Source organism: Pseudophryne corroboree, chromosome 6 (genome assembly GCF_028390025.1).
Source record: "Pseudophryne corroboree isolate aPseCor3 chromosome 6, aPseCor3.hap2, whole genome shotgun sequence".
NCBI classification, from domain to species: Eukaryota; Metazoa; Chordata; class Amphibia; order Anura; family Myobatrachidae; genus Pseudophryne; species Pseudophryne corroboree.
The window spans coordinates 141,435,583-141,455,529 of NC_086449.1; the positions used below are offsets into that span (position 1 = coordinate 141,435,583).

Sequence of the window (19,947 nt, forward strand, 5' to 3'; positions counted from 1 at the left end):
TGTCCCTATCCAGGGTATGAATATTTTCAGTCAGGGAATCCAACCAGACGACCCCAGCACTGCACATCCAGGCTGAGGCGATGGCTGGTCGCAGTATAACACTAGTATGTGTGTATATACTTTTTAGGGTAGTTTCCAGTCTCCTATCAGCTGGATCCCTGAGGGCGGCCGTATCAGGAGACGGTAACGCCACTTGTTTTGATAAGCGTGTGAGCGCCTTATCCACCCTAGGGGGTGTTTCCCAGCGCGCCCTAACCTCTGGCGGGAAAGGGTATAATGCTAATAACTTTTTTGAAATTAGCACTTTTCTATCTGGGTTAACCCACGCTTCATCACATACATCATTTAATTCCTCTGATTCAGGAAAAACTACAGGTAGTTTTTTCACCCCCCACATAATACCCCTTTTTGTGGTACTTGCAGTATCAGAGATATGCAAAGCCTCCTTCATTGCCGTGATCATATAACGTGTGGCCCTACTTGAAAATACGTTTGTTTCATCACCGTCGACACTAGATTCAGTGTCTGTGTCTGGGTCTGTGTCGACCGACTGAGGTAAAGGGCGCTTTACAGCCCCTGACGGTGTCTGAGACGCCTGGGCAGGTACTAACTGGTTTGCCGGCCGTCTCATGTCGTCAACTGATTTTTGTAATGTGCTGACATTATCACGTAATTCCATAAACAAAGCCATCCATTCCGGTGTCGACTCCCTGGGGGGTGACATCACCATTATCGGCAATTGCTCTGCCTCCACACCAACATCGTCCTCATACATGTCGACACACACGTACCGACACACAGCAGACACACAGGGAATGCTCTTATCGAAGACAGGACCCCACTAGCCCTTTGGGGAGACAGAGGGAGAGTTTGCCAGCACACACCCAAGCGCTATAATATATATGGGAACAACCTTATATAAGTGTTGTTCCTTATAGCAGCTTAAATATATCAAAATATCGCCAAAAAATGCCCCCCCTCTCTGTTTTACCCTGTTTCTGTAGTGCAGTGCAGGGGAGAGTCCTGGGAGCCTTCCTCACAGCGGAGCTGAGCAGGAAAATGGCGCTGTGTGCTGAGGAGAATAAGCCCCGCCCCCTATTTCGGCGGGCTTTTCTCCCGGAGTTTTAGATATCTGGCATGGGTTAAATACATACATATAGCCTCAATGGCTATATGTGATGTATTCTTTTGCCATAAAGGTATTAAATATTGCTGCCCAGGGCGCCCCCAGCAGCGCCCTGCACCCTCCGTGACCGCTTGGTGTGAAGTGTGTGACAACAATGGCGCACAGCTGCAGTGCTGTGCGCTACCTTCATGAAGACTGAAGAGCCTTCTGCCGCCTGTTTCCGGACCTTCAATCTTCAGCATCTGTAAGGGGGGTCGGCGGCGCGGCTCCGGGACGAACCCCAGGGTGAGACCTGTGTTCCGACTCCCTCTGGAGCTAATGGTGTCCAGTAGCCTAAGAATCCAATCCATCCTGCACGCAAGTGAGTTGAAATTCTCTCCCCTAAGTCCCTCGATGCAGTGAGCCTGTTGCCAGCAGGACTCACTGAAAATAAAAAACCTAAAAACTTTTTCTAAGCAGCTCTTTAGGAGAGCCACCTAGATTGCACCCTGCTCGGACGGGCACAAAAACCTAACTGAGGCTTGGAGGAGGGTCATAGGGGGAGGAGCCAGTACACACCACCTAATCCTAAAGCTTTATTTTTGTGCCCTGTCTCCTGCGGAGCCGCTATTCCCCATGGTCCTGACGGAGTCCCCAGCATCCACTTAGGACGTTAGAGAAAAAGATTTACCAGTAGGTTTAAAATCTTATTTTTGACCTCATCTTAGTATATCCCATCCCGAGTATGAAACACAGCCATGTTCCCGTGACCCGTGATTAGGAACATATAATTTCTGGTATAGCTTCTAAAACTTGCTACATGTCTGCACAAGTATAACATTGCAGCAAGTTATATTTTAACCAGCCAGGCATTTACTTTCCTGCAGCAGCTTATCATATACATAGAGCTCAATCCCTACAGAACGTGGGAAGCATGTACTGTCTATGGGCACATAGTAATGTTTGTAAATGAAACAAGGTTCACTGAAGCAGGGGAAATGCGGTGAATAACGCCAGGCAAACGTGAGGCTTTAATTAAAAAAATAACAATCATAATAATAATGTACGCAAAGAACGACCAAAAAGATGGTGGCAGCGGTGCCAGCTACTGGGGGTGGCAATGTGTGTGGGTGCAGGGGGCTCTGCGGGAGCCATGCTGGGCCGGGCATCACCTCATCGCCCCAGCTACGTCACCCCGTCCTTCGCCGCGCCCTCTCACGCCACGCCTCCTCTATCCGTGAGGGCCAGCCTCCTTGGCCAGCTCTTCTCACGGATTGGCTGGAACGGCCGTCAGTTTGTGCCCCGAATACTCCGACTAAGTGCGACAGAGGCGGGCAGTGGGCGCGGCCTGCCCCCATATAATAGCCGCCGAGGCGCCGCCTTTAGGTTCTCTTCGGTTGCTCTCTCGCAGCGAAAGGAGCTGACCCACCGGCTTTCTTGTATACACTCTCGTCTGACGGCAGCAGCCTCTCTCCGCTACCGCGCCATGGCCAGGTCCAGAGTCTTCTTCGATATCGGCGTGGATGGTGCTCCCATAGGCCGCCTCACTATGGAGGTAACCGTGCGGGGGGGGGGGAGGGGGGTATTCGGGTGTTAGCGTGGGTGGATTACTTGGTGCTGACTTCCATTCCATCTCCCTCAATTTGTTAATTCTGTGCCCTCGTGCCGGGTGTGTACCGCTTTACCCGGGGAAGAGGGGGTAAATTACGTGGGAATAATGTGCAATGTCCTGCTACCTCCGCCCTTATTTTCACGGGTAAACACACCCAGTATCCCTGGGCAGGCGGGGGCCCGGGTGAGCGGGCTGTATAGAGGAAGTGGGTGTGCCCCGCGCTGCAGCTTCCTCCTCCCCTGTGCAGTGGTGAGGGAGGGTCGGGAATCCATTTTAAGAGGCTTATTTAATGGTTTATTCAAAATGTCCGCTGGGCCCGCTTCTTGGTGTCCCCGGCCATGTGCCCTGCCGCCCTGGGGTGTGTCCGGGCGTGGACGGTCTCGGCGGGCGCACTTGCTGCTCTAGTGGTCACCGCCTGTACTGTGCATGCATCACACGCGGCTAGCTGGGATCAGTAGGGTGGCCCCATAGGCTTCCTCCTGCAGTGACCCGGCCATGTCCCAGCCTGTCGCCCTGTATAAGGGCAGAACACGCTGGGGGAGAAGTATCACTCATTCTTAAGTGGTGTGATTGCCCATGGCAACCAGGTTCTAGCAGACACTCGCCTGGTGCATTCTACAACACATTGCTATGGTCAGTGGCTGCAGTGGGCTGATGCCTCTGCCCCAGTGCCTCATTACTAGATTACTATATATAAGGTGGTGCTGCTGCACGTGTTCTGCAGCGCTGTACCTACAACACAGACTAGAACAATACAGTGTACACAAAACCGAACACTACAACCGAGCCCAAACAACCAGCAGCACAGTTCTCTGTGCACAATACAGCTGAGATGTCAGGAAGCATAGGAGTAATGGGCAGACTACTGGAGGAGGGCAGCCGAATGCAGGTATAGACAGCCACGGAGTAGTAGAGAGCTGTAATTGAGGTGCAAGAGGAGGCCCTGCTCTAATGCCCTCCCAATCTATGGAGCGGGAGACAGAGGGTGGTATTAGCACATGCTATGGCCCTGACCCAATCCTACCCTTAATGATGCTTCTGCTGCCCTGTGTAGGTGCGTCGGATCATCCTGCACAGGTGATGGGCAACCTGGACACGCCAGGGGCTGCACTGGCCTCCCTGTCTCTTTTTAGAAGGGCTGATAGTTAGTCACCCTTAAGGGCACTACACTCTGCTATGACAGATATGAATGATACTGTTCATATCTGTCAGTGTATGCATCAATGTGTCATTCATTGTTCTAAAACAAACTTTAAATAAGTGGTGTAAGCTATATCTTACATGAGGGACAAGGGGCTGTGGGCTCTGTTGCCAGTTTCTGCAGTACAGAGTAGACACTTGTGCTCTCTTGTTCCTCTAGTGGTGCAAAACTTGCAGGTAACATGGCATGTCTTCAGCCATTCCAGATCATGCTTGGGCACTTTTTTGTGTATGGAGGTGGGTCTGCTGTATTTGGCAGTACCTACAGATGGCTATAAATATCCTTAACTGTGAAGTGTCTGGTTTTAGAAGCCTTTTATTCCTGCAGTATAATCTTTGTACACAGGAGACGGTAGAGAGCTCTGCAGCAGACCAACCCAATCAGTGTAATGGACACTTTATCTTCCACCAGATTCCTCTAGCAGAGTTATTGTATTCAGTAATGCACTGTAAGCCTGGTCATTTTCCCACTAACATAACATCAATATGATAGAACTAAGCACCCAACTCAGATGCAGTTGGTTTTATTTTTTTCTTTAATCTGAACAGATTTGATTACTACTTACACCTGGTGCTACATATACTATCTTAATGTGGTGTTGAAAGCGTTCTGCCTTGGCTGGCAGAGCTCATGGCTTTGCGCTTATTGACCATCTCGTGGCACTGTAACCTCTGTCTTGGTAATGAAAAGTGACGTCTACCAAATGTTGCTAGGGGCAACACTTGATTTTGTGCCTTAGCTTTCCTGTTATTTTCTGCCTGGAGAAACGCCTCCCTTCTGACAGGGCAGGCTGATCTATTTAATGTTGTTCTGGCTTTCCTTTCTAATGCCATGCTAATCCAACCTAGTCAATTGGGCTCTAGTGAAAGCTGCTGGAAATAGCCTGTATGGAAAAATGAAAGTGCTTGTCATGGCACAGTCTTCAGAAATGGACAACAGTATGTAAGGTAGCTGCTGGATGTCTGGTTTTAATGGCATGTGTGATTCTGCCAGCAGTCTCTTCATGGTTCATCAGAGTATCATATTTGTCTGCATCCAGATTAACATGTTGGCTCATCTCTCTCATTTGGGGGGAGATGTACTAATCCTGAAGTGATAAATATCACTGATAAAGCACCAGCCAATCGGCTCCTCTGCCATGTTACAGGCTGTGTTTGAAAAATGAGTTAGGAGCCGATTGGCTGGTACTTGATCACTGTGATACTTATCACTTTTCAGGCTTAGTACATCTGGCCCTTGATTTTAGTAGGGGATGAAGCATAATGTTCTAAATTATGCATTCTGGTGCAGGATTAATAATTCTATTATGTGGAATATAGCCATGATTAGGCCAATCACACGTTAGTACTGGCTACTGATTGTAGGCCCTGTTTGGTACATAGATCTGATGCCTTTAGTAAGCATGATTTGTAGTCTGTCAAATAGCAGCAGGTAATAAATTCTAGCTTTATGAAAACTAATTGCTGGTGCTGTTGCGCCATGCCTGACTTTGCCTATTGGCCAATTATACTAGCCCCTATATCCAGATTTCCTATGCATCTGTGGGGGTGTAAAGTTATGTAGATGGGTATGATGTGCCATTCCAGGATGGCAAATCATGCTGAATTCAACAACTTTGCCCAATTCAGTGGATGCAGTGTTGCATATTTCAATGTGGGGCCAGGCGTTTAGACTTGCAGTATGTGGGTGAAGACTTCTACATGCAGTTTTAGTTAATGCTTGGAGTGTGGGGATTTTGCCTTTGCAATAGTGTTTGGGGTCTATTCTCTGGGAAACTGTCTGGTCTTTGTAGTAAAAATTACTGATTTTATAGGCTGTGGTGTGTTTTATTTTATTACAAATGTCTTGGCTAACCATTGCCACCCTATTTGGGTATGTAACACCAAAAATATACAGGTATTTAAATGTAGTGGCATAGAACACTACCAATTATGTTGTCTGTTGCTGGCCCAAATACCAAGTCTTCCAAATGTCCAGTGAATGCAGTTGCCTGCATATTTCTGCAATGTCGTCAGGCTGGACATGTTCACCAATGAATCAGAATTACAGGCAATGCATCCTAATCGTATAATCTGGCATGGACATGTGCATGTTTGTCTTTAATGTTCCTAAGCCTGTAGATTCTGGGCATGGTATCTTGAATGGCAATTACTCATGACCTCCAGCCTAAGGCATGTGCCACATGCCAGCCTAAATAAACATGCTTCCCCTCTCATTCCAGCAGAGTGGCCTCTGGCACAAATACCCTCCAGTCTGTCTGCTCCTCTTAAAGGGTCCATCTTGAAGCCTCTTCTAATAACAATTTTTTTTTTTTTTTTTTTTTTTTTTTTTTCTGCAGTTGAGAGGAGACGTTGTTCCAAAAACAGCAGGTGGGTTTTTCTGCATTTCTATCTATGGCAAACACTGACAACTGTTCAGTCTGATACAATGGTATCTGTGCAGGGCTCCTTTGGGCCCTCAAGCAACCTGTGACTACTTTGACCATAAATTGTTGGATCAGTTTGGAAAGTATAAGCAAGATACTTTAGGATCATATAGGGGTCTATGTGACAGATGTATTAAGCCTGGAGAAGCAAGAAGTGCAAGGTGATAACGCACCATCCTGCTCCAATATAATAAATTGACAGGAGCTGACTGGTGCATTATCACCTTGCACTTATCACTGCTTTATCACTTCTCCCAGGCTTAATAAATCTGCCCCATGTACCAAGGCTTTGGGATCGAAAGTACCTGTCGGCCAGCTCCTGTCACTTTCAAACAGCTCATAACATAGCAGCTAAGAGCTGACCGGCTGGTATGTTTCCAATGCTTGGTAAATAGACCTCCTAGTCCAGTTTTCATTGTTAAAGCATGTAAAAGGTATACTGGATGAGACACTTGGCCTCCACATAATGACGGCCTGTTCTGTGATTTAGGGGGATATGTGCTAAGCAGTAAAGTGGTTGCCATGGGCAACTTCTCCAGTTTTCACCACTTGGTACCCCCCCCCCCCCCTTAAATGGCTACTATCATGGGACTAAAACAAGTCAGTCACTTGATGATCTGATGTATAATATGTTTGCATTTGTTTCTTTCATAGAGAACTTTCTTCAGCTGTGCACAGGGAAACAGGGATTTGGTTACAAGGGATCCTGCTTCCACAGAATCATTCCAGGCTTCATGTGTCAGGTATGTTTCTTTACTGCAGCATGTTCATGGATGTTTGCAGGGATAGGCAAGTGTCCAGCTATTGGCTGCACATACCATGGCTTGTGTTAGCCCTCCTCGTGCAATGGGGAGCCCACAAGATACAGTTCTGTGCTCAAGCTTCAATCACTTCTAGTGTAGGTGGGAACAAAGAACTGCAATATCTGGAGGTATTTCCCATGACAAATCATGTCATTTATTTGTTGCCAATTTTTGTTTATTCTTTAGGGAGGAGACTTCACAATGCACAATGGAACTGGTGGGAAATCGATCTATGGGACAAAGTTTGCTGATGAGAACTTCATCCTAAAGCACACTGGGGCAGGTATCTTGTCTATGGCCAATGCTGGACAAAACACAAATGGTTCCCAGTTCTTCATCTGCACTGCAGAGACCGGCTGGTGAGTTTCTTAAACATTACCTCTAAGTACTATAAAGCAATATCTTGTATTAGGTCAGCAAGTGGCAGAATTGTGTTGAAGGCTGTAACCTGACAGGTTCTCAAACACTGTCCTCAAGTCACTCCAACATTCCAGGTTTTAGGTAGATCCATGGCTCAGCAGAGATTGTTAAATCAAATTGGCTGACAAACTAATTGAGTGGACAACATTGATAAACTTAAAACCTGGACCATTGGGGTGCCCTGAGGACTGCATTTGAGAACCTGACGCCTAACTATTGCTAGGTTTTCTGGATCTTAGAACTGATTAGGACTTTTAACTAGTGTTAAACTTTGGAAAGTTTGGTGGCTGCTCCAAACATTTGACAGCTGTTTACATCAGTGACATGAGGTGAGGCAGAGCCTTTCCTGTCATAATGTATATACCAGAGTTTTGATTGTTATAAAATACAGACTATTAAAAATACAAAGATACCATTTTTAGTCAAATTTTTTTTAATGCACATAAAGTATCAAAATTCACCAACTTTCCAGCAGTTTATACTGCATCTTTATAAATGCTCACATGAACTCTCTTTAGTTCATATATTGTGTGCAAATCTGACTCCTGTGCCACTTACCTCCCTGCCCATCCGCGGCTCACATACTGGTCAAATGGGCACACACTGCATTTCCAAGAAGTGCATTCATGCCTTCAAAATCTAGGGCAGGGTATTAAACATGCAGCCCTCCAGCTGTTGTGAACTACACATCCCAGAATGCCTGTGACCACTTAACTTGGCCAGCCTGCAAAACTGTCAGGGCATGCCTGGATATGTAGTCCCACAACAACTGGAGGGTTGCATGTTTAATACCCCCTGATCTAGTAGTTGGGTGCTGATGGGATGTGTTTGTAATCTGTATGAACAGTAAGTGGGAATGGCTAGAACTGTTTAAAAAAAAAAAAAAGTATGTAGTAGGCAAACTGTAGACTATTGTAAGACCTTCTGTTGATCTGAGCTCTAAGCTGTTCCCTTGCTGCTTCCTAATGCCCCATTTTAGGCTGCATCCTTGCTTGTGTCTAGTATTGGTGAAATCATTAGGCTCACTCATGTGTAACTGCAATAGTGCCCCTAAATTTTAGTTGTAGCACCTGCATAATCTGTGCTTCACAAGTGGGAGTAATAAAGACTGGGTAATAGACAGACATGGTTAAGAAGGGCCTGCTTACACACTGCAGGATCATAGGCTTGATACTCAAGGGTAAGGGCTACATATTGGTACAACCAGACTTTGAAGTGGCCATGAAGATTTGGACAAACATGGTTAAATACAAGTCTAATCTTTAAAACCCTTACACTAAGATCTGCTACTGCTAGGGTGTGGCCACATAGATGGGGTTAACAGCTGTCAGAGGATTTTAAGGAATATAGACCATTGTATTAAAAAATAAATAAATAAAATCTTAGAATGAATGTAAGGGCAAATACCTACAACAGTAATGGGCCCTACACACTGGCCGACATGACTGCACGATCTCGTTCATTAATGAACAAGATAATGTTCATATCGTGCAGTGTGGAGGCTCCAGCGATGAACGATGCACAGCCCTGCGCTCATTCATCGCTGGTCCCCCATCAGCTGTACATGCAGTCCAATATGGATGATATCGTCCATATTTGCCTGCACTTCAATGCAGCCGAGGGGGGGGGGGGGGGAGGGGGAGTGGGAGAGATTACTCCGCTGCCGGGTCGTCCATATCTGCCGCCAGGCAGCTCAGCGGCGGATCGGCCAGTGTGTAGGGCCTATAAGCAGTTTCACACTTGCAATTCATCAGCTTCTTGGACTGAATGAGATGGATAGACAAATTGTCTAGGGAATCCTTATTGGGCTGTGCCTCCATTAGAACACATGGATGTTCTTGTGTAGTGTTACAGCTAACAAGAATAGCTATTAACCATGTACCTTGTGTCTCCCACAGGCTGGATGGAAAGCACGTTGTGTTTGGCCAAGTTACTGAGGGCCTTGATATTGTTAAGAAAATGGAGAAGCTTGGGTCCCAAAGTGGGAAGACCAGCAAAAAAGTCACCATTCTCGACTGTGGCCAGCTTTAAAGGAAAATATTCTCCTTCTCTTCCTTTGTCTTAACATCACAATCATTCCTTCTCACCATAGTTCCCCAGTTCTGATACATTTCCTGGACTTCTACATCTGGAGCATAACATCCCTCCCCTGAAATGTCTTTGTTTTTCTTCATTTTTCACGAGTTCTGTAATGTGCAGGACACACTATAAAGATGAAATAAATAAATCAAACATTCATTGGCTCTTTATTTCCTTAGCAGCATATCTGGTAGGACTGTAAATCAGGAAATATCCTTCACTTCTTGGTAATATGAAAACACATGGCTGATGGGTTTGGGCTACTTACTGTGGAATGTCATTCCTTTTGAGATCTAGGGCAGTGTTATGTGCTGTTCAGCTGGGTAAGGGACAAGAGGCTTCTATGCAGCAGATCTAGCAAATTCCAGGACTGCATCTTCCACTGTGCCATAAAGGGTGAATTGTGTATCAGTTGCAGCACTTAACTCAGTGGCTGTCGGATTCTTTCCCCTCCAATCCTGGCAAATGCCCAATTACAGCTGTCATCCGCATGTTCTTTGCTTCTGTTATACTAACATCTCTCCAGGCATTTAGTTAGTATCTTTCAGTGTCCTGGAGCCGGCTTAATGTAGCTTATATCCTGGCTCTGACTCTGCATGATGTGCAGGTGGAACATCAGAAGCTGTGCTGAAAACTTCTGACTTTTCCCAGTTTTCTGTTAACTTACAAAATAACAAATGTTCAATGCTACCATATATGATGCAGCACTGAGACATGTGCAACTCCTAACATCTGTACTAACCTATGTATTCTGCATCAGAGCACGCTTCAGGATTTGCTCTCCTAAATTTAACTATATATAGATTACCTTTATTCCAAATTGTTTGCCCTGTAAACACTGCAGGGGCATCCCAGGTGTTTCTAGGTTAACTTAAAAGTTAGTCATCCAGAATTTCTATTTTGTCCTAGAGGATGTTGGGTCGCTCAAAGAACCATGGAGTATAGATGAAATCTGCAGGAGACATGGGCACTTTAAGACTTTCAAAGGGGGTGTGACCTGGCTCCTCCCTCTATATCCCCCACCAGACTCGGTTTTAGAAATGTGCCCGGATGAGACACGGGGCACTAGGAGGAGCTCCTAGAGTTTTTCTGAGACTTAATGTTAGTTTTTTTATTTTGGTGAGATCTGCTAGCTACAGACTCCCTGCTTCGTGGGCAAGAGGGGAGAGCAGTCTAGACCCACTTCTGATGAGTACCAGGGCTCTGCTGCTGCTGACAGGATGCCTTCAGCTCCTGAGGGGAGACTAACGCCAGGCTCTCCTGGATGCTCCCTCCCACAGCTTGCCGTCCCCCCTCTTCAAGCCAGAAGACAGGTGAGTATAAGAAGAAAGACTTCATCTTTCAAGATGGCATTGTAGAGGTACTGCACAGCGGCTATGCACAGTGCACGCCATGCTCCTGCTCAGTACACACCGCTGGGGGTGGGATTGGGGGGGGGGTGCCCTGGGGAGCATATATTACCTCATATATAAGGCTGACATAATCCTACAGTGCCCTGGCACAGCCTGCTAACCCCCGCCGGCATATAATAAAAGCGGGAAGAAGCACACCATGTTGGGGGTGGAGATTCTTGCTCACTGGCACCATTTCCTCCTCGACAAACTGAAGTTGCTGGTCCTTCCTCTCCGCAGTAAGTACCAGGGGGCTAAACCGACATAGAGGGGGCATATTTATTTATGTAAAACAAGCAGACTGCTCTGGGACATCTTTGGTGTTCACAGACCTGCTTATTTGGCGCTGGGATGTGAGCTGGCTATTTCCCCTTTGTGTTCCCTCACTGCTTGGTGTGTGTTGTTTCTCAGGTGTCGACATGTTGCAGGCTGATTACTCCTCTCCGGGGGACAATTTGTTGGGGGACACCAAATGTTTTGGGAGTGGCCATGTCGGCACCGCTGACTGGTTTAATACTTTGAATGCTATGCATGCTAGTGTCACATCATTAAATGAAAAGTTTGAGTCTGCGTCTCAATCCCAGGTGGAAGAGAATGGTAGAGGATGCTTTATTACCCTGCAGGGTTACACAAACGTAGTTTTGACCAATTGACACAGGTACTGATAAAGCTAAATATTTATCTTATATAAAACCCTTTATGAGGTCTAAGAACACTGTACGCTATTTACGTATGGAGTACCGTAAGGGTACGCTCGTTGCGTAACGATCGCTTAGCCGTGGTCGAGATGCTCAAGCGTCACGTTCGCTCACGGCCAAGAGATCACAGGCAGGCACGCTATTGGCTGCCGACTAACGTAATGATTCGCTATAGCGTAGCGGACGCTCGGGACCACGAGGAGATCACCAGCGGCGCTGACGCTCACAATGTTAAACCTTTATATCTAAACCATAAACAATGTAATATGCTGTAAAACCTTAGTGTAGAGATAGGGTGTAGATGCAACACAGTGTAACCTTATTAACTTAAAAGCTGTTTGAGCGTCACTGACGCTCTGAGAATACTGAACACTATAAGAAATACACAGATACCGTGCTTAGGGTCCAACGCCTAATATATATATATATTATGAATGTTATACTTGCAAAAGAATTAATACAATACAAGTCATACACTACAATATAACAGACTACCTAACCAGATAACTACACATGAAATACAATACAATACTATTATGTTTAAGAGAATACGAGAGAAAGAGAAGAGAGAGAAATGGCCCATAACCACAAGAAAGACAATATGATTGCGGAGAAAACTTACGCACAAAGGAAACGATCGCATGCGCCTCTGGACATCCAGCTCCCGATTTTCAGCAATGATAACCGTTGAAGAGTGAGAGCTGGATGTGATCGGCTTGTCTATTTATGCCCCACACACAATACAATTCAATGGTCCCTACAATCTCATTGTTCATTGGACACAGGAATTCCTCCTCGTATTATAACAAAAGGTCATAGGTTGATTCATACAGGTGGGCTGTGACTATTTCCAACAGCTCAGGTGGGAGGGAAACTGGGTTTCCCGCCGCATGGATAAGTAAGTGCAAATACAGTAAATGTTCATAAACTTCTTATGTCCATAACTATTCGCACGAGCGATTAATCTGCTTCAAACCAACACCGGAATATTGCTAATTAAATACTCTTCCGATGGGTACTAAACACCACTGTATTACTCCTGTCTGACCCTTCGTATCAAACAAAGAGGGATTTCTCTGTTCACGAACATTCTATATTAACCAAACTTTCAGAATCTATCAAAGGGACCATGATCTATAAAATACATTATATAGTGAACATATGTAACGATTGAGTCGCACGCTACGATCACATAAACTCTACCGTAAATACGCATACCGTGCGCCTGCGGGTGCCCGCGACTGAGTATGCGCACGTACGGGAGAGCGTACGCATGCGCAGCACGGACCTGTGTGAGGTGCAAATATGGTAGTGTGCATAGAGATATTTTTCTGACTTTGACAGTCCACCCTTTGGCAGTCAACAATAACTGCCACCTTCTAAAACATTTCAAAAAGAGAAAAATATATGTCAGGGGTTAATACATTTACATGGTTGGGTAGGGGAGGAGAGGAGAAGGTAGGAAAAGGGTATGACCTAGTGAGATAGCAGAAGCATGTGTGTGTGAATCCGTGCTTGGGGGTCATGTATCATCGTGCCGTACGTGTTTTAAATCAAGCTTCGAGGTATTGCGAAGTATACATTTGAATTCCTTCTTATCCCGTGGTACGGGTCTGTGGATGGGCTGTCAAACTTTACCGAGCTCTTTTCGGCTTTGGTTGTAACAAAATGGGGGAGCACATTTTAGTTGATGATACACGAATGGGGGAGATATGTGATTGCTGATATCTGTGCCTGTATTCCCTATCGACTATGTGTGTCATTACCTGAGGGTTGTAGAAATGAAGAAAAGACATAATTACGGTAAATGCGGTGGTATTCTATGTCAGGTAAATGTACATTCGTCGATTGAGGTCTTGTTTGGTGTCTGTTGAATGCAGTCTTCTTTGTGCTTTTGCCCATAAGGTGCGAGCAAAAGCTGTCAATGTCCATAGATTTACAAAAGTGTTGGGCTAGCGTAATTTTAAAATTTCTAGGGAAACTGGGGATCCATGGCATAGTTCATCAAAAATCTGTGTATCAGGTTGTCAAAACTTCTTCTTTAATCCATCTGTTGTCGGTATATCGGCTCATCAAATTCCTCGTCCAAGTGGGTCTTTTTACCTTGGAGGAAACGGAAAAACAGGTGAAAGAAACGGACCGTAGAAATCGCATTTTCATCACATCATTGTTTCTACATTTGGGTCATAAATCAGATCCATGGGAATTACAGTTTCCTCACTCCTTAAACTCATTACCCTAGTACGACGATTGCACCTCATTAAAGCCTGACCGCATCTAAATATCAAACCAATCGTTATGATAACACCTAAGATACATAGGAGAAACTTCCCAACATCCATTATGACTCCTTGAGCCCAGTCTCCTAAACCAGAGAACCAATTCCGCGGGTTCAACCATGACACCCAACCAGTCAGCTCATTACCTACAGCAGCAAGAGTGAGATTGTGTCTTCTGCGAAATTCCCACTTCAGTTGGAGAATATCGTCCATCTTTTGGTCTATGACCTCGACCGGATCGGTGCTATTCGTAATATATGTGCAACATTTCACGCCGTATTGTGTTGCCAGTGTGACACAATATCCGCCTGTCACTGCTGTGAGGTAATTAAGAACCATTCTATGCTGTACCAGTTCTGTTTTATAAGCCTGAAGTTCTCTTCCAGTATACCTAAACGTGTCATCATACATTTCAGTGATATTATCTAACAAATTGGCGAGCGCAGATATGTATTTATAATTCAACACTCCTCTAGCGGTGCGAGTGATATCTAACGCGATTAGAAACTGAATCCCGGTGGATTCATGGATCATGTCAGAGGCCGGATGCTCTGTTCTTTCTATCAGGTGCCGTTTAACTACGTGCTCGTAATGGGTGTGAGTATAAGGAGTTTGGGCAACACGGTGTATGTCTTTCATTTTGTCATGTGATACAGTCATTACTTCAGGCAGTACTTTTCCAATATAACACAATCCTTCAGAGTTTGGGGCAAGCCACTTATACGCCTTTCTCCCGCATATGAAATATGCATCATCGGGGAGAACATATGGGACGGAGTAGGACATAACCATATTACACACCTTCCATGTGAAATCTCCTAACCCTAATTCTTCCATCTGCTTAGTACACGTATCAGGTTGTACGATATGTGCACAGTATCCTGGTGATACCTCTCCAACTCTCGTAATCCTATTTCCTAAGGTATACCTATATCGGAAAGATTTTCCTCTACTGGCTATGTGGCGTATAAGCTCTGTATCTGTAGGCATTCTATCTGCTCTATGCGAAAAGGTCATGGTTTGATTACTCCATGACACTTCCCAATTTCCCGGCTTTCGGGGATTGGAGATGTTAAAACATAATAGGGACCTATCCACATGGTATTGGTGGAGCTTCAAACTAGGAGGGCTGGAGATATTAAACCTCCTGTCCACCGGTCTCCCACCACTTAACTCAAGTACCTCCCCTAACGTTAAAGGAAATGGTACTAGCCCTGATTTGCTATGACCTTGAGGTACTTGAGAGCATACCCAACAATCTGTTTTATTTAACACACTACCCACTAAGGAGTGATAGTCACTCAATGGATGCCGGTCCATATGGATATTAAAACTGGATTGGCATTTCTTTATGCACCCATCCTCAATGACATTGTTACAGAGCCGACAGATACAGTTTTCTTCAGCTAACAATCCTTCACAATTCCTTCTATGGTCAATGCTATCGGATCGTTTTCTGATACTCGCCTTTACTTGTTGGTTAAGTTGTTCTTGGAAAACTACGCCTCCATCTTTATCATCAGAACCCATTCCAGAACCTCTCTCGACCTCCATGGTACTCTCGCCGGAACAGACTGCTCTGGTCAACATCATGGTCAACAGGAAAATCCGGATCACAGTCTCTTGGGGCAAGTCCATCTTGTAGGAGGAAACGGAGAAGAATGAGAAGGGGGAAAAAATAATTTGAGGGAGAGGGGATGGGAAGTTGGAGAAAAACAATAAAAGGGAACAGGGGATCGACAACTGCTTTTGGTCTTGTGATTTTCAATGCTCAGGTGCCGCCTCAATCTTCCTGGAACAGACACTCCAGTGATACAACCTCTACCGTCTGTTCCTTATCACGGGACCTCTCTGGATCAGCAACCTTCTTACAGTGGGACGAATGAACCCAAGTCTCTCTCTCAGCAACCTTCAATGCTGTAGTGCTAGTCAATAAGACCTGGTATGGTCCTTCCCATCTGTCAATAAGGCAACCTGAGCGTAGAAAATTCCGTATCATTACATAATCCCCAGGTTCAATGTCATGACAATTACTATCTGGTAAATCAGGAATCACCAACTTCAAATTATCATTTTGATTCCTTAGCTGTTTACTCATGTTAATCAAGTACTTTACAGTCACTTCATTGTTACACTTCAAATCATCCTGAGGGTTAATCATAACATGCGGTTGTCGACCAAACAAGATTTCAAAAGGTGACAGATTAAGAGGGGACTTGGGAGTGGTTCTGATGCTGTACAGTACAATGGGTAAAGCTTCTGGCCATGTCAGTCCTGTCTCTGCCATCACTTTACTCAGTTTATTTTTAATAGTGCTGTTCACTCTTTCCACTTTCGCACTCGCCTGTGGACGGTATGGAGTGTGCAGCTTGCTATCAATTCCCATCAATTTACACATTCCTTGAAAGACATCACCTGTAAAATGGGTACCCCTATCACTTTCAATTATTCTAGGGATACCATATCTACATACAAATTCCTGCACAATTTTCTTAGCAGTAAACATAGCGGTATTTGTGGCCGCAGGAAATGCTTCGACCCAATTTGAGAAAACATCTATACAAACAAGTACATATTTCAAATTTCGACAAGGGGGTAATTGAATGAAGTCAATCTGTATTACCTGGAAAGGACCGCCTGCAGGTGGGATATGAGATGGTTCTGTTGGTATTGCCTTTCCGATGTTCTTTCTTAAACAGGTAAGGCATGACATTGCTCTCTTACTTGCATGAGATGAAAATCCTGGGGCGCACCAATATGCTCTTACCAACTTGCACATTCCCTCCTTGCCCAGATGAGTCAGCCCGTCTGCTGCCTCAGCTAAACATGGAAGATATGCTCTGGGGGCCACCGGTTTACCTTGTCCATCCGTCCAGAGTCCTGAGGACTCCTGGCCATATCCCTTTGCCTTCCAAACTGCCTTTTCCTGTGTGGAACACAAATTTTGCATCTCACACAACTTCTGTGTGTTGATGGTATTAAATACCATCAGTTGTGTGGTGTCTGTCTGTCTGGGTGTACCAGCTGCTAACTTAGCAGCTTCATCTGCTCGGCTGTTACCAAGTGATACTGGGTCTTGGCTATATGTGTGTGCTTTACACTTGATAACAGCCACTCTGTCGGGTTCCTGTATCGCTGTTAGAAGCCTTTTGATGTGAGCTGCATGCGCTATCGGTGTACCAGCTGCCGTCATGAAATTTCTGAGGCGCCATAGGGCTCCGAAATCATGGACTACCCCGAATGCGTATCTAGAATCGGTGTAGATATTGGCTGATTTGCCCTTAGCCAATTCACATGCTCTGGTTAGGGCGACCAGTTCAGCAACCTGGGCTGAGTGAGGTGGGCCTAGCGGTTCCGCTTCTATGGTGCCTTGGTCATCTACGACTGCGTATCCAGTACACAAGTCTCCCGAGTCTGACTGTCTATGACAACTACCGTCTGTGTAGAACGTAAGTTCTACATCTTCCAGTGGGTTGTCACTGATGTCAGGCCTTGCGGTAAAATTTTGGGTCAAATATTCCATACAATCATGTGTGTCTTCCTTTGTGTTAAATTCTCCTTCCCCACCACTCTCATCCTCCACCCTTTGTGCCTGTCCAGGCACACCTGGGAGATATGTTGCAGGATTTAATGCACTGCATCTCCTTATGGTGATGTTTACGGGGGCCATTAGTGCCAATTCCCATCTTGTAAACCGCGCTGATGAGACGTGCCTGGTTTGGGCAGAATTTAGCAAGGCTGACACTGCATGTGGTGTATGAATTGTGAGGTTGTGGCCTAGCACTACATCTTCGCTTTTCGTTACTAGCAATGCTATCGCAGCAACGCTTCGCAAGCATGTGGGGAGGGATCGCGCTACCGTGTCTAGCTGAGCGCTGTAATATGCTACTGGCCTGCTGGCATCACCGTGCTTTTGGGTTAGTACGCCTGCCGCGCAACCAGCACTTTCTGTTCCGTATAGTTCAAAGGGTTTCCCATAGTCTGGCATACCTAATGCTGGTGCCTGCGTTAGGCACTGTTTAAGTCTCTCAAATGCTGTCTCAGACTCGTCTGTATGCGAAATCCGATCAGGTTTGTTTGAGGAGACCATCTCCTGCAAGGGTAACGCTAGAATGGAAAACCCTGGGATCCAATTACGGCAATACCCACACATTCCTAAAAATGTTCTGATCTGTTGCTGGGTTCGTGGCAGAGTCATGTCTCTAATTGCTTGAATTCTATCAGCGGTCAGGTGTCTCAGTCCTTGTGTTAGACAGTGTCCCAAATATTTTACCTTAGTTTGGCATAATTGCAACTTGTCTTTGGAAACCTTGTGTCCTGTGTCTGAAAGATGAAACAGGAGCTGTTTCGTATCCTTCAGGGATGCTTCCAATGAATCAGAACACAGTAGTAGATCATCCACGTACTGTATTAATACTGATCCACTCACTGGTTGGAAAGACTGTAAACAATCATGCATAGCCTGGGAAAATATACTTGGACTATCTATGAATCCTTGTGGTAATCGAGTCCATGTGTATTGGACTCCTCTGTATGTAAATGCAAACAAATATTGACTGTCAGGGTGCAGAGGTACCGAAAAGAAAGCGGAGCAGAGGTCAATAACAGTGAAAAATTTCGCAGTGGGAGGGATTTGCATTAGGATGACAGCTGGATTTGGCACTACGGGGAACTGACTCTCAACTATTTTGTTAATCCCCCTTAGATCCTGCACTAGCCGGTAACCCCTCCCCCCACTCTTTTTAACAGGGAAGATGGGACTATTGGCAGTGCTGGACGTTCTTACCAGAATGCCCTGTTGTAGCAAGCGCTCTATTACTGGGTAAACTCCTAATTCCACCTCTGGCTTCAGAGGGTACTGTGGGATTTTTGGAGCTATCCTACCATCTTTTACTTGTACAACTACCGGAGCTACGTTTGCCATTAATCCAGTGTCCTGTCCATCTTTAGTCCAAAGTGACTCTGGTATCTGAGATGTCATTTCTTCTACTTGGGAGGGAGTCCTATTTGTCATAATGGTATGTGACATTAATTTTGATGGGGAGTCTAACATGTCTCGCACTTCCTGAGCGTGATTCTCAGGTATGTCCAAGAATACACCTTCAGGAGTACAATAAATGACGCACCCCATTTTACACAGTAAGTCTCTTCCCAGGAGATTAGTCGGTGCCGATGCAGCCAGCAAAAAGGAATGCTTGGTATGTAAAGGCCCTATTGTAATCTCAGCTGGTTTGCTAACAGGGTAGTGCTGGACTACTCCCGTTACCCCTATGGCTGGAATTGTCTTACCAGTGGTTCTCATGCCCACTGTCGAATTTATCACTGATTTGGCCGCCCCTGTGTCTACAAGAAAGTTTAATGATTTACCAGCTACATTGATTGCAATTTCTGGTTCACTCCCAAGACTTGCAATCAATTTTACTGGCTGCAGATTACAGGTATGGCCACACCCCTATTGGGTATGGTGACCTCCCTGAATCCCGCTGGCAGCAACTACTTGTGAAGGGGTGAAATGGGAACTACCAGTGGCTTGCCAGTCTCTGTTCGGGGGGTATCTTTTTGTTTCCCCTGTATGTGGCTCATAACTCCGTCTCTGCGGACCTTGCTCCCAATGTCGTGTGTCGTGTCGTTGTCTAGGGGGTTGGTATGATCTTTGCGAATTTTTCGCTCTACAGTCTCGTGCTATGTGTCCCTGTTTATGACAAAAATAACATGTTACCACCTTTGACTTACCCACAGGGTTTGGTGATATAAACACAGGCTGTTTTGTGGTCAGGGCCTGTATACTTACTGACATTAACTTATCACCATGCGACTCCCTGTGTCTGGTGATATTCCGGTCGTGATCAATAGCAGCCTCTCTCAAAGTAGCCACCGACAGACCTCGCCAACATGGTTGTGTGGTCTGTACCCTAGTCTTTAATGCCTCTTTTA

At 45.5% G+C, this 19,947-nt stretch overlaps 1 protein-coding gene across 1 annotated transcript; it reads left to right on the forward strand.

Moving 5' to 3' along the window:
* The first annotated feature begins 2,482 nt into the window (after positions 1-2,482).
* On the forward strand, positions 2,483-9,802 carry LOC134936727 (peptidyl-prolyl cis-trans isomerase-like). Its single transcript, XM_063931923.1, has 5 exons — positions 2,483-2,660; positions 6,257-6,287; positions 6,998-7,086; positions 7,333-7,505; positions 9,465-9,802. Exons 1-5 carry the CDS (start codon positions 2,592-2,594, stop codon positions 9,595-9,597), a joined length of 495 nt encoding a protein of 164 aa, XP_063787993.1. The 5' UTR covers positions 2,483-2,591; the 3' UTR covers positions 9,598-9,802.
* The last annotated feature ends 10,145 nt before the right edge of the window (positions 9,803-19,947 follow it).

Coding starts and splice junctions, on each gene's coding strand:
- LOC134936727 (XM_063931923.1), top strand. CDS start 2,592: ATGGCCAGGTCCAGAGTCTTCTTCGATATCGGCGTGGATGGTGCTCCC. Junction 2,661..6,256: donor TAGGCCGCCTCACTATGGAG/GTAACCGTGCGG, acceptor TTTTTTCTGCAG/TTGAGAGGAGACGTTGTTCC. Junction 7,506..9,464: donor TGCACTGCAGAGACCGGCTG/GTGAGTTTCTTA, acceptor TGTCTCCCACAG/GCTGGATGGAAAGCACGTTG.